At 38.5% G+C, this 13,455-nt stretch overlaps 1 protein-coding gene across 1 annotated transcript in view; it reads right to left on the reverse strand.

The window, feature by feature from the left end:
• Window positions 1–13,455, reverse strand: part of LOC126236493 (tyrosine aminotransferase) — a 174,745-nt gene that overhangs the window by 28,413 nt on the left and 132,877 nt on the right. The window contains exon 6 of the mRNA XM_049945848.1: window positions 12,505–12,587. Within this exon, the coding sequence (XP_049801805.1) occupies window positions 12,505–12,587 (83 nt within the window). The remainder of the gene's footprint in view (window positions 1–12,504; window positions 12,588–13,455) is intronic.

Here is a 13,455-nt window from a genome sequence, read left to right on the forward strand (position 1 = left end):
GGCGTATAGTATATTGATTTGCACGAACATCCATCTTACATTGCCTTAAAATGGTTTTCATTATTTGCTATCCATATGACAACTGGTATCTGTGTTTAAGTGCTAAACAATTGCTTTCATTCCAGTACAATTTTCTCCACTGTGGGTACATTTTGATAACTCCCTTGACTGCCAATATGAGACAAGTTCTGGTTCTTCATTGCTTCCCAGAGTTTGCTTTCATGGGTGAGGGACACCTCTCTGCCCCCGCCCCCTCCTCCTCCCCCTCCCCCTCCCCATCCTCTTTGGTTTTATGCAGAGTTCACTATTAATCTTGAACTTACTTTGCTTCTGAATAACACTACTCTGGCTTCAGTCATTCACTCAACGTTTCTACAGCTTCACACGCAGCTTGGTGACAACATCTTCATTTATACCAATGGCTCTAAGGATGAGTGTGATACAGGATGTGCTTTTATTGTTGGTAAGGGTATTTTAGATATTACCCTTTAGACTAGTGCTTGGCTTTTATTGCAGAGCTTTTTGACCTTTCTCAGGCAACTCTGTACATCTGGCAAAACAGATTCTTTAAATATGTTGTATGGTTCAATTCCTTCAGTGCTTTCTAGAGCTGTTGTGTGCTGTACACATACCACCCTTTAGTACACCAGATCTGAGATTGCCTTCACTTGGTTGTTGGAGCTGGTGCCAACATGTTTGTATATGTTCCACAGGACATGACGGTGTATTGGAAAATGAAGCTGCTGATGCTACTGCTTAGGCTACAGTTCTACTACCCAGGTCATTTTGCTGTTTTGTTGCCTCAGATATATGGATGAAAATTCTATTGCTTTGGCACAAACATTGGTCATCTCCCTGTGGAAACAAACTGAGGGAGATTTAACCCTTCCTCACAACATGAGTGACTTTCTATTCTCCATCTCATTTTGAGGGGACAATTTTGGCTAGACTACATACTGGGCACTCTCACTGTAACAAACCACTGATAGTGTGCCATTTTCTAACCCAAAGCCAGTTTGTAATCCTTAGGCCTTAATGTATCTTTGTTATCTGAGGTTCTAATAGATGCAGTACACACTGTGAATGCATTCTACTCTTTACTCGCTGTAGCAACATGGAGAAGGATATTTAATTTTCAACTGTGGGTCCTGGCTGTCTTAGAAACTTTTACCAAGCAGCCTCTTAAAAAGGGGTAGTTTATTCTAATTGTTCCTTTCACCTATCCTCTACATCCATTGCTTTTTAACTAGTTCAACAGAACTTTTTTCATTAATATAATTGTTGTGCAAGAATCCACATGTATGTATATATGTGTATCATATGGATATTCTAAAAGTCACTGCAAAGTGAATTTCAGAGGGTAGTTGCACTTGGTACCTGATTGTTCCTTTTGTGTTCACAGATAGAATTTGGGGCAGAAATCAACTGCATACTATGGAATACAATGTGACTGACTTAACATTGTCTCCACATAACTCAAAGCCTCACTGAATATTTCCAGTCAATGGAAATATAAATCTTTGTCACAATCATTGTCGCAATCATTGTGGTCATTTTTCTTTAAACATAATTTATTTATCTTGTTTGGAGAAAATTTAGAAAATACTCCATTTTTTTGATGCTCTCACATGAGCTGAACTTTCCAGTTTACAGCATCTTCCATATCTAGTTTATTTCTGCATTTTCTCCATATTGCTAAAATTCTACATTATTCAAGCAGTTGATACTTAATTATTTTGTGTTTTATGTCCTTGATGAGTGGATAGTGGCAGTTTCACTCTTATGCACGATTAACTTAATGTGCTCTTAGGTCACACTGATGCTATTGTAGAAGAGAGTAACAGATCACAGGATGTGTGTCAGCAGTGGTTGAAGTCAATTTCAGCCAAAAGTGTGCAACTAAAATAAGTAATGTTTAACAGTAATTGACAGGTGCTTTAACCCTGTATAAAGTGCCATTCTGAGAGCAGTGCTGATTTGTGAAACTAGAGCAGCTATTTATTCTTAAAATAGTTTATTATTGGACTCAGAAATCTCAATATGCTCTGACTTAGTCCTCCCACCACCAAAAAAATCACTAGCACTACCGAGAAAAAGATTTTTGAGATGTCAGTCTCAAAATTCATTAGGCACAAGGTGAACTATCATTATCATAACCATTGGCAGTCACAATGCACATGTGTGATTGCTACCTGACATGGCTACATATGGTGTTATGCTATTTGAAACATTTCACATTCTGTGATTATAAGTGAAATTCACATAGTGTTGCATATTTTACAGAATGGAACTGTCCTTATATATGGTGTTAAGAGAAGGAGGGCCACTGGGTACAGGTCCCGATTATGTCCATCGCTGTTGAACAATATACTGAAGATGGTATATAGAAAGTTATTGTAGCATTCCTATGATGTTGTTCTGGGGTAGTCTTCTGCAGTCCTTTATCACTTAGACTGCACATGAGGTTTTCTGTGAACAGCATTTACCGTTCTTTCTTTAGTCTACTCAAAGTTCACCCAACATGTTAAGTATGGAACATTTGCCGATAATATTCTGCAAATATCCACCAATAATTTATTAGGCTATGCTGATAATTATTGGCAGTCAAAACAGTGAAAACAGTGAAAGGAAGCCTTTAACTCTGTTTCAAGTTATTCCACATGCCAGAAACAGAGGATTAGTCACATGCATCTTCGAGGTTTCAGAAGCCAACTGAGTGAAAACTAAGAGAGATAAAGAACAATCATACACATCAGTGGATAGAGCATCTCTGCAAGTTTCAGTCTGCAATACATGCTGTGTAATAGTTGCAGAGCACACCACTAGGGGGCAGGACCATCTCCAGAGAATGTGGAGCATGTTCAGGAATCATACATTTAGGAGCCCAAGCAACTGATGACACATGCGGGCATAGAACAGCTGTTACTGTAGTCAGCTGTCTGCCAAATTCTACCAAAATGTCTGTGTGTAAACCATGTTGGCTGCACCTGTTACAAGTGCTGGCTACTTGGGACAATGAGCTTAAATCTGACTTTTTTAATGACTTGCAACAGCTATTGGAAGAAGACAATTTTTCATAGCAGTTTCATTTTCAGTGCCAAAGGCAGATTTCATGTGGCTGTATAGGTGAATCATAACAACACACATGTTGGCACAGAACATCCAAACAAGACTGTGGAAAACATTATTTTATAACATGAAGTTAATGTCTCTTGAGCCGTTTCCTCTTCAAAAGGTTGTGGATCATATAAATTTGCAGAGTACCTGTGATTGGTTTTGTATACCTCGACATATGCAGCAATGGCTTATGCCACAATTAGAGCAAAACAGTGGAGACTTCATTTTGCAAGAAGATGGTACTCCACCACACATTCTTTCAGAAGTTTGTGATTACCTAAGTGCCAAACAGCCTCAGTGTTGGATTGGATGTACTTCCCACTACGAATCTCCTGATCTTCAATGGCCCCTTGGTCATCTGACTTAACTCCATATTATTTCTTTTTATGAGGTTATATCAAAGAGTGTGTGTTCCTGCCTCCACTGACACTTAATTTGAAAGAGTTGCAAGGAGTGATCAATAATGTGGTACCTAGTATCGACTATGATGTGCAAAACAAATTCTTCCTATTGATTTGATTTTTTATTTGGTCCTGTTAAATTAAATTATGTACAAAGGTTGTACTGTAATGTAGGACAACTCAACTCCGTGGGCAAAAAGAGAAGAAAAGCAAACAGTACAGGAACAATATAAATCTAACGTACACAAGATTACATTCAAGGTTTCAAGAAAAACATCACTACTGCAGACAATACAGATACATACAAAGTTACTTACATTAGCATACAAATTACATCCTTTATAACATAATACATCTTTTAAAAAAGTTAAAACTCTAGAAATTCATTTAAATTATATACAGAATGGTTTATGAGAAACTGTTTTAGTTGCCTCTTGAATACATGATGGTTGTCGGTGCCCTTTTTTGTATTCCATGCAAGCTTATAGTAAATTCTTTTTCCAACCTGGATAACTCCTTTGTGAATTATATTGAGAGTTACTGAGTCTCTGTGAAGACTTTGCTTCTGCCTGGTGTCATGATTGTGAATATCACAGTTTGGAGAAGTTTTTGTTACTAATTACAAATATCATTGAGTTAATGTGTAAACATCCAAAGTGTCCTGAATAGGTGCCTACAGGATGTCTGATTTGAGACACTACAGATCAACCTCCCAAGCTCATTCCTGTATCTTAAAAACTTTTTCTGCCTTTACAGCATTTCCTCAGATGTAATACCATATGAGATTAGAGAGTGGAAATGTGCAAAAAATACAAAATTGTTATTTTCCTGTCAACACTGAGTGAAATAGCTCTTAGTGCAAAGTATTCTGAGGTCAGTTTTGTGAACAGGTAATCAATATCTTCATTCCATCTTACCGAGTGAGATGATGCAGTGGTTGGCACACTGGACTCACATTCGGGAGGACAACGATTCAAACCCATGTCCGGTCATCCTGATTTAGGTTTTCTGTGATTTCCCTAAATTGCTTCATGCAAATGCTGGGATGGTTCCTTTGAAAGGGAATGGCTGACTTCCTTCCCCATCCTTCCATAATTTGATGGTCCCCTCCCCTGAATCAACCAACCAACCGTTCCATCTTAATTTATCATCCCTTTGTATTCTTAGAAATCTTATATGTGAAACCTTATTTGTGATGATCTTGCAAAAGGTAAAACAATAAGTGCTGAACATTATGTAAGTCTTCATGTCCAACTGTATGAAAAACACGCGAAAAAAAGTCTGGCTGGTAAAAGCAGGAAAACTGTCTCTTATTAGCACAATGCAACTTCACACTGTGGCAATCAAGAAATTGTGGGTTCTAAAATGAGTACAAATCTTTTGAGCATTCACCTGTTTACCAGATTTGGGACCTGTGACACTTCCCACTCCCATATCCAAAGCAATTGGTAGCTGGAAGTCTTTGAGTCTAATGAAGAAGATATAGCACTTGTAGTAAGGTATTTTTCAGGTTTTCCAGAATCACACTTCATGGATGGAAACTACAGACTGGAAATAAAATGGACACAGTGAATCAACTTAAAGGAGACTGCATAAAAAGTAAGCACTTTTATGACCTAAAAAAGCAAAGTCCTTCACGTCAAGGCTGAACATTTCATATTTTCTCATTTGAATTCTCTGTGAAGCAGCAAGGCATTCCCTGTTCCAAGAGACTACCAAAATTTTTTACTGTCATTTTTAATATGTATAGCAGCTTTTATTACTGTCTGCTTCCCATTAATGTTCTCATCTCAGAATTCTTTTTCATCATGGAATTTGAAATGAAGACTCAAGATAATTTTATGGGAGATAGAATCATAATATTAGAGGGGACATACATACTAAAGATGTGAAACATTATCAGAAATCTTAAGAAATACAGGGTGGTCAAAATAAAACTGACCCAGAAGATATCTATAAGACTGCGGAAGAATTGGCCCTATTAATAAACAGGAGAACTTCCCATCACAGAAAATGCTAAAACCATTATTCTGATGCACCAATTGGTTGTTGTCATATGAAGGTGTGTTGAAAAGTAATGACTCTAAATTTTCTGTGTGAAAACTCTTAAGGCTTTTTAAATAAAACAAATGTTGTTATTATTTTACATCATTATTCTTCATGTCTACAAGTATGTTTCTCGACACAGTCACACTGCCGACGAACACATTTCTTCCAACAAGAGACCAGTTTGTTGATACTGTCACTGTTGTTGTTGTTGTGGTCTTCAGTCCTGAGCCTGATTTGATGCAGCTCTCCATGCTACTCTATCCTGTGCAAGCTTCTTCGTCTCCCAGTACTTACTGCAACCTACATTCTTCTGAATCTGCTTAATGTATTCATGTCTTGGTCTCCTCTACGATTTTTACCCTCCACGCTGCCCTCTAATGCTAAATTTGTGATCCCCTGATGCCTCAGAACTTGTACTACCAACCAGTCCCCTCTACTTCTCAAGTAGTGCCATAAACTCCTCTTCTCCCCAGTTATATTCAATACCTCCTCATTAGTTATGTGATCTACCCATCTAATCTTCAGCGTACTTCTGTAGCACCACTTTTTGAAAGCTTCTATTCTCTTCTTGTCCAAACTATTTATCGTCCATGTTTCACTTTCATACATGGCTACACTCCATACAAATACTTTCAGAAATGACTTCCTGACACTTAAATCTATACTCGATGTTAACAAATTTCTCTTCTTCAGAAACGCTTTCCTTGCCACTGCCAGTCTACATTTTATATCCTCTCTACTTTGACCATCATCAGTTATTTTGCTCCCCAAACAGCAAAACTCCTTTACTACTTTAAGTGTCTCATTTCCTAATCTAATTCCCTCAGCATCACCCGACTTAATTCGACTACATTCCATTATCCTTGTTTTGCTTTTGTTGGTGTTCATCTTATATCCTCCTTTCAAGACACTGTCCATTCCATTCAACTGCTCTTCCAAGTCCTTTGCTGTCTCTGACAGAATTACAATGTCATCGGCGAACCTCAAAGTTTTTATTTCTCCTCCATGGATTTTAATACCTACACCGAATTTTTCTTTTATTTCCTTTACTACTTGCTCAATATACAGATTGAATAACATTGGGGAGAGGCTACAACCCTGTCTCACTCCCTTCCCAACCACTGCTTCCCTTTCATGTCCCTCGACTGTTATAACTGCCATCTGGTTTCTGTACAAATTGTAAATAGCCTTTCGCGCCCTGTATTTTACCCCTGCCACCTTTAGAATTTGAAAGAGAGTATTCCAGTCAACATTGTCAAAAACTTTCTCTAATTCTACAAATGCTAGAAACATAGGTTTTCCTTTCCTTAATCTTTCTTCTAAGATAAGTCGTAAGGTCAGTATTGCCTCACGTGTTCCAACATTTCTACGGAATCCAAACTGATCTTCCCCGAGGTCGGCTTCTACCAGTTTTTCCATTCGTCTGTAAAGAATTCGCGTTAGTATTTTGCAGCTGTGACTGACAGTTCGGTAATTTTCACATTTGTCAACACCTGCTTTCTTTGGGATTGGAATTATTATATTCTTCTTGAAGTCTGAGGGTATTTCGCCTGTCTCACACATCTTGCTCACCATATGCTAGAGTTTTGACAGGACTGGCTCTCCCAAGGCCGTCAGTAGTTCTAATGGAATGTTGTCTACTCCCGGAGCCTTGTGTCGACTCAGGTCTTTCAGTGCTTTGTCAAACTCTCCACACAGTATCATTTCTCCCATTTCATTATCATTTACATCCTCTTCCATTTCCATAATACTGTCCTCAAGTATATAGACCCTCTATACAGGGTGTTACAAAAAGGTACGGCCAAACTTTCAGGACACATTCCTCACACACAAATAAAGAAAAGATGTTATGTGGACATGTGTCCAGAAACGCTTAATTTCCATGTTAGAGCTCATTTTAGTTTCGTCAGTATGTACTCCAACGTGATCAAATTGTAAATTTTCACAATCAACATGTGTGGGCTGGCGAGAATCCGCATGCAATTGTGCAATCACGTCATTAACACAGATTTTCTGTGAACGTTTGGGCAGGCATTGTTGGTGATGTCTTGATTGGGCCCCATGTTCTTCCACTTACACTCAATGGAGCACGTTATCATGATTTCATATGGGATACTCTACCTGTGCTGCTAGAACATGTGCCTTTACAAGTACGACACAACATGTGGTTCATGCACGATGGAGCTCCTGCACATTTCAGTCGAAGTGTTTGTACGCTTCTCAACAACAGATTCGGTGACCGATGGATTGGTAGAGGTGGACCAATGCCATGGCCTCCACACTCTCCTGACCTCAACCCTCTTGACTTTCATTTATGGGGGCATATGAAAGCTCTTGTCTATGCAACCTCGGTACCAAATGTAGAGACTCTTCGTGCTCGTATTGTGGATGGCTGTGATACAATACACCATTCTCCAGGGCTGCATCAGTGCATCAGGGATTCCATGCAACAGAGGGTGGATGCATGTATCCTCGCTAACGGAGGACATTTTGAACATTTCCTGTAACAAAGTGTTTGAAGTCAGGCTGGTACGTTCTGTTGCTGTGTGTTTCCATTCCATGATTAATGTGGTTTGAAGAGAAGTAATAAAATGAGCTCTAACATGGAAAGTAAGCGTTTCCGGACACATGTCCACATAACATATTTTCTTTCTTTGTGTGTGAGGAATGTTTCCTGAAAGTTTGGCCATACCTTTTTGTAACACCCTGTATACTCCCACCTTTCTGCTTTCCCTTCTTTGCTTAGAACTAGGTTTCCATCTGAGCTCTTGATATTCATACAAGTGGCTCTCTTTTCTCCAAAGGTCTCTTTAATTTTCCTGTAGCCAGTATCTATCTTGCCCCTTGTGAGATAAGCCTCTACATCCTTTCATTTGTCCTCTAGCCATCCCTGCTTAGCCATTTTGCACGTCCTGTCGATCTCATTTTACAGACGTTTGTATTCCTTTTTGCCTGCTTCATTTACTGCATTTTTATATTTTCTTCTTTCATCAATTAAATTCAATATTTCCTCTGTTACCCAAGGGTTTCTACTAGCCCTCGTCTTTTTACCTACTTGATCCTCTGCTGCCTTCACTACTTCATCCCTCAGAGCTACCCATTCTTCTTCTACTGTATTTCTTTCCCCCCATTCCTGTCAATTGTTCCCTTATGCCCTCCCTGAAACTCTGTACAACCTCTGGTTTATTCAGTTTATCCAGATCCCATCTCCTTAAATTCCCACCTTTTTGCAGTTTCTTCAGTTTTAATCTACAGTTCATAACCAATAGAATGTGGTCAGAGTCCACATCTGCCCCTGTAAATGTCTTACAATTTAAAATCTGGTTCCTACATCTCTGTCTTACCATTATATAATCTATCTGATAGCTTCTAGTATCTCCAGGATTCTTCCATGTATACAACCTTCTTTCATGATTCTTGAACCTAGTGTTAGCTATGATTAAGTTGTGCTCTGTGCAAAATTGTACCAGGCAGCTTCCTCTTTCATTTTTTAGCCCCAATCCATATTCACCTACTACGTTTCCTTCTCTCCCGAATTCCAGTCACCCATGACTATTAAATTTTCGTCACCCTTCACTATCTGAATAATTTCTTTTATTTCATCATACATTTCTTCAATTTCTTCGTCATCTGCAGAGATAGTTGGCATATAGACTTGTACTACTGTCGTAGGCGTGGGCTTCGTGTCTATCTTGGCCACAATAATGTGTTCACTATGCTGTTTGTAGTAGCTTACCCGCATTCCTATTTTCCTATTCATTATTAAACCTACTCCAGCATTACCCCTATTTGATTTTGTGTTTATAACCCTGTTGTCACCTAACCAATGGTCTTGTTCCTCCTGCCACCGAACTTCCCACTATATCTAACTTTAACCTATCCATTTCCCTTTTTAAATTTTCTAACCTACCTGCCCGATTAAGGGATCTGACATTCCATGCTCCGATCCGTAGAATGGCAGTTTTCTTTCTCCTGATAACGACGTCCTCCTGAGTAGTCCCCGCCCGGAGTTCCGAATGGGGGACTATTTTACCTCCGGAATATTTTACCCAAGAGGACGCCATCATCATTTAACCATACAGTAAAGCTACATGCCCTTGGGAAAAATTACGGCTGTAGTTTACCCTTGCTTTCAGCCGTTTGCAGTACCAGCACAGCAAGGCCATTTTAGTTAGTGTTACAAGGCCAGATCAGTCAATAATCCAGACTGTTGCCCCTGCAACTACTGGAAAGGCTGCTGCCCCTCTTCAGGAACCACACGTTTGTCTGGCCTCTCAAGAGATACCCCTCCATTGTGGTTGCACCTACGGTACGGCAATCAGTATCGCTGAGGCACGCAAGGTCCCCCCCCCCCACCAACAGCAAGGTCCATGGTTCATGGGGAAGGAGGATGATCAATGACAGTGAACCCAAGTTATCACATTGTTGCAAATGTTGCAATGCTCATGTATGATGGCATTTTCACTACAGAATGTTTGTATTTGTAGATGGAGCCACAACCTCACCTCTGCTTGCATCACTTCATCACTATCAAAACGAAGTCCTCAAAGGTGTTCCTTAAGTTTTTGAAATAGATGAAAATTGGATGGGGTCAAGCCAGGACTGTATGGAGGATGATCAATGACCGTGAACCCAATTGTCACATTGTTGCAAATGATGCAGTGCTCATGTATGATGGCATTTTTATGGTGAAGGAAAGGGTGCTGTATGTCTGGATGAACTCTTTGAATTCAAATTTCTGTTGCAGCATGCTGTTTCTCATGCACCAACAAAATTATGTTACAGACCAGCATGTTACACGCTACAACCTGGAGCCCTCTAGTGGCAGAGTGATGCAAATATGTAGACATGAAGAATAAAGATGTAAAATGTTAATAACATCTGTCTTACTTAAAAATTCAGAAATCTTACTTCTCAGCACATCCTCATATGCCTGCACACGTGCATCTACCATATGCTCTGTCCTGTGTAATTTGCTGTATTACATTTGGATGAGTGAGAGGAACACACACATTTAGTGACCAGTTGAATGCAACACAAAATGGTGTGCGTTCATTGTCAAGTGTTATGTAAAGCACAGTTCTTGGAAAATATGTGCGGAACTGTTTGAGCAAAAGTTTAAGACTGAAAGTGTTTTGGCAAAAGTCCAGGAAAGTCTGCAATGCAGAACTTAGTGGCAAGATGGTGCATCATGGGCTCTTTAGTGAATAAAAACTGTAACTATTTGAAAAGAGTTCAAACACCAGAAAATGTGGCTGAAGTGAAGGAAAGCCTGGAACAACACCCAACAAAACAAAATCTCAACACGATTTATGAATGCAAATGATAGTTATGAAATCACAAATTTACTGTTATGCACAACTTAAAGTATCCAGATGAACTTTTGCGAGTTGAGTTCTACCGGTGGTTTCTGACTGAAGTAGTGTCAGGACCTTTGGAGCCTCAGGTTATATGTTTCTTCAGAAGAAGTACGGTTCAGCCTGTCAGAGTATATGAACTCTCAGAACACACACCAATATGCATCATAAAATCCCCATCAGTACTTTCAAGAGCCTATGTATAATCTCAAGATTACTCTTTGATCAATGTCTGGTGTCTGCATTGTAACATGATTCTGTCACCAAACTGTTAATGTTAACCTGTGTGTTCAGAAAATGTTTGATCTGTATGTGGATCAATTCAAAAAAGACAAAAGATGGAATGGATATTTTCAACAAGACAGAGCAGCAGTACACTCTGCCTTTACAACCTCGTCACAAATGCATGAAGTATTTGGAGAGGAGAGGACAATCAGCAAATCAATCTCCTGGCCACCTTGATCACCTGATCACTCTCCCTGTGATTTTTACCTGTGGGGTAAATTGAAGGGTCAGGTGAACAATTAATTTTCACACACTGGAAGAGCTACAGCATAACATTGAAATCACTATTTTCTGCTATATTTTAGGCTGGATCTCACAGTTTAGGAAATCGAGGATAACACTACATTGAAGTCAGTGGTGGCTATTTCCATCATCATCTGTGATGTTCATTAACAAGGGTCAATCCAGCAGCAGTCTTATTCTTAATATTTTTTAGGCCAATTTTATTTTGTCCACCCTGTTTTATAAGTTCCCAGTTAACAATGCAAATCAGAATTTATTGTAATAAGTTGTATGGTACAAGTATCCAGAAAAAAGTTTTAGACAAAGTTTGGCTGGTAAATTTTTTTATTTCATGTTATAATTAATTACAAATATCACTGTACCTCTTGACATGAACATAACAAGGCACATGTCTCTAGGATTCTTGCCACACACAGAGATTGTGGACTGCAAACCAGAACTGATTATGGCAACATGTGCAGGCAGTAGCAAGCTCAAACAGATGGTGCCATACCATTCATTGTCTGGACACGACATCTTGTGTGTGTTCATGTTTATGACTCACATTATTCTATGATATTTAATGCAGTATGACGTTGTGGGACACAGCAGTGTCTTCCATTAATTGACAATGTATTCTAGCAGACAGTTTCACTTTTGTAAGTATATCTGATCAACTCATAGTTTTTATTGCTTTTACGTCCTACTGCACAGTTCAATGATTGTGATTAGAAATATGCTGCAGCTGTTTTGGCTGTTAATATTACAATGATCAATTTCAGATAGATGCTTGGTATTTCTTATTCTTAAGCCCAACCAAGTTTGACATGAACATTTATCTTAAAGACTGTGATTATGTCATAAGACATGCAATGTGAGTGTAGGAAAAGATTTAAGAAAAGGTAGTGTAGCAAGAATTGAGGTAATACATTTAGAAATTTATATATGTTAATCTGTTTAATTAAATCAATCTGATAATTTATAAAGACAAGAATAGCAAAATTATTTTCTTCATTTCGTTCTGCATTAATGAAGGAGAATATTAGTCAAATATTTAATTTCAAGTTGCTTACCTCTTTGTCAGCCCACTGCATGAAAGTATGGGCACTTCTTCTGAAAGAGAGGCCAGATGATGGAACTCATGTCCAGGAAATACCTGCATGTTGGAAAGTTCATTTAAAGATCAGATATGAATAAAGAGCTCTACAAAATATAGATTATTTTATGATAAAATAAAACTGTTTATTTATTGCTAAAACTCGTTCAGTTGGAAAATCCTTCACAAATGTACCTTCCAACCCTCCCCACCACAGTTAATATACTATTTATTATTTGTTTATGGGCCTTTTACTTATGGATAAATTAGCAACAATGATATAAAAATATCAGAGTACAGAAATAAGGCCATTACTGACACCTATTATGTCTTAACTGCATAGCTGTATCATTCAGGTAATATTTTCAGAAAGTTTCTTTGCAATCTAGATATTAAATGCCAAGAATAAGAAAATTCAAGCTGGAAAGATGAATTCCATAATAACAACATTTAATAATACAGTGGTGAATCGGATGACTAATCAAAATGCATCATGAAGAGATCCAGTTATCATCATGCAACTATCAGACAGAGAGCACCTATGAAGGTAAAAAGCATTAAATAACCACATCAGTTAGAATAAACACGAACAATAATAGTCGTGGTTGTGGTGGTGGTGGTGGTGGTGGTGAGTAGTAGTTGTCATCTGATAAAATTAGTGAAATGCGGTGCAGTGTGAATTTCTTAGTGTTATGCTTCACTGAATGAAAAGAAACTAATGTCCTATTAATAAAGCTCAGACACTAAAGTTGACTCTGATTCATTTGCTTCTTGGTAAATGGACCTTAAGATTTTTACCCCCTTGTTAACCCTCCCTGTCAACAGTCCCAGCCTGATGAATAATGCTCAAGAATAAAGCAAACAATAGTTTTGTGATTACCCTACTAGATAAGAGTATTATTTTTCCTTCGTCCATAAATCTCAATTG

This window comes from Schistocerca nitens, chromosome 2, assembly GCF_023898315.1.
Source record: "Schistocerca nitens isolate TAMUIC-IGC-003100 chromosome 2, iqSchNite1.1, whole genome shotgun sequence".
Taxonomy (NCBI): Eukaryota; Metazoa; Arthropoda; class Insecta; order Orthoptera; family Acrididae; genus Schistocerca; species Schistocerca nitens.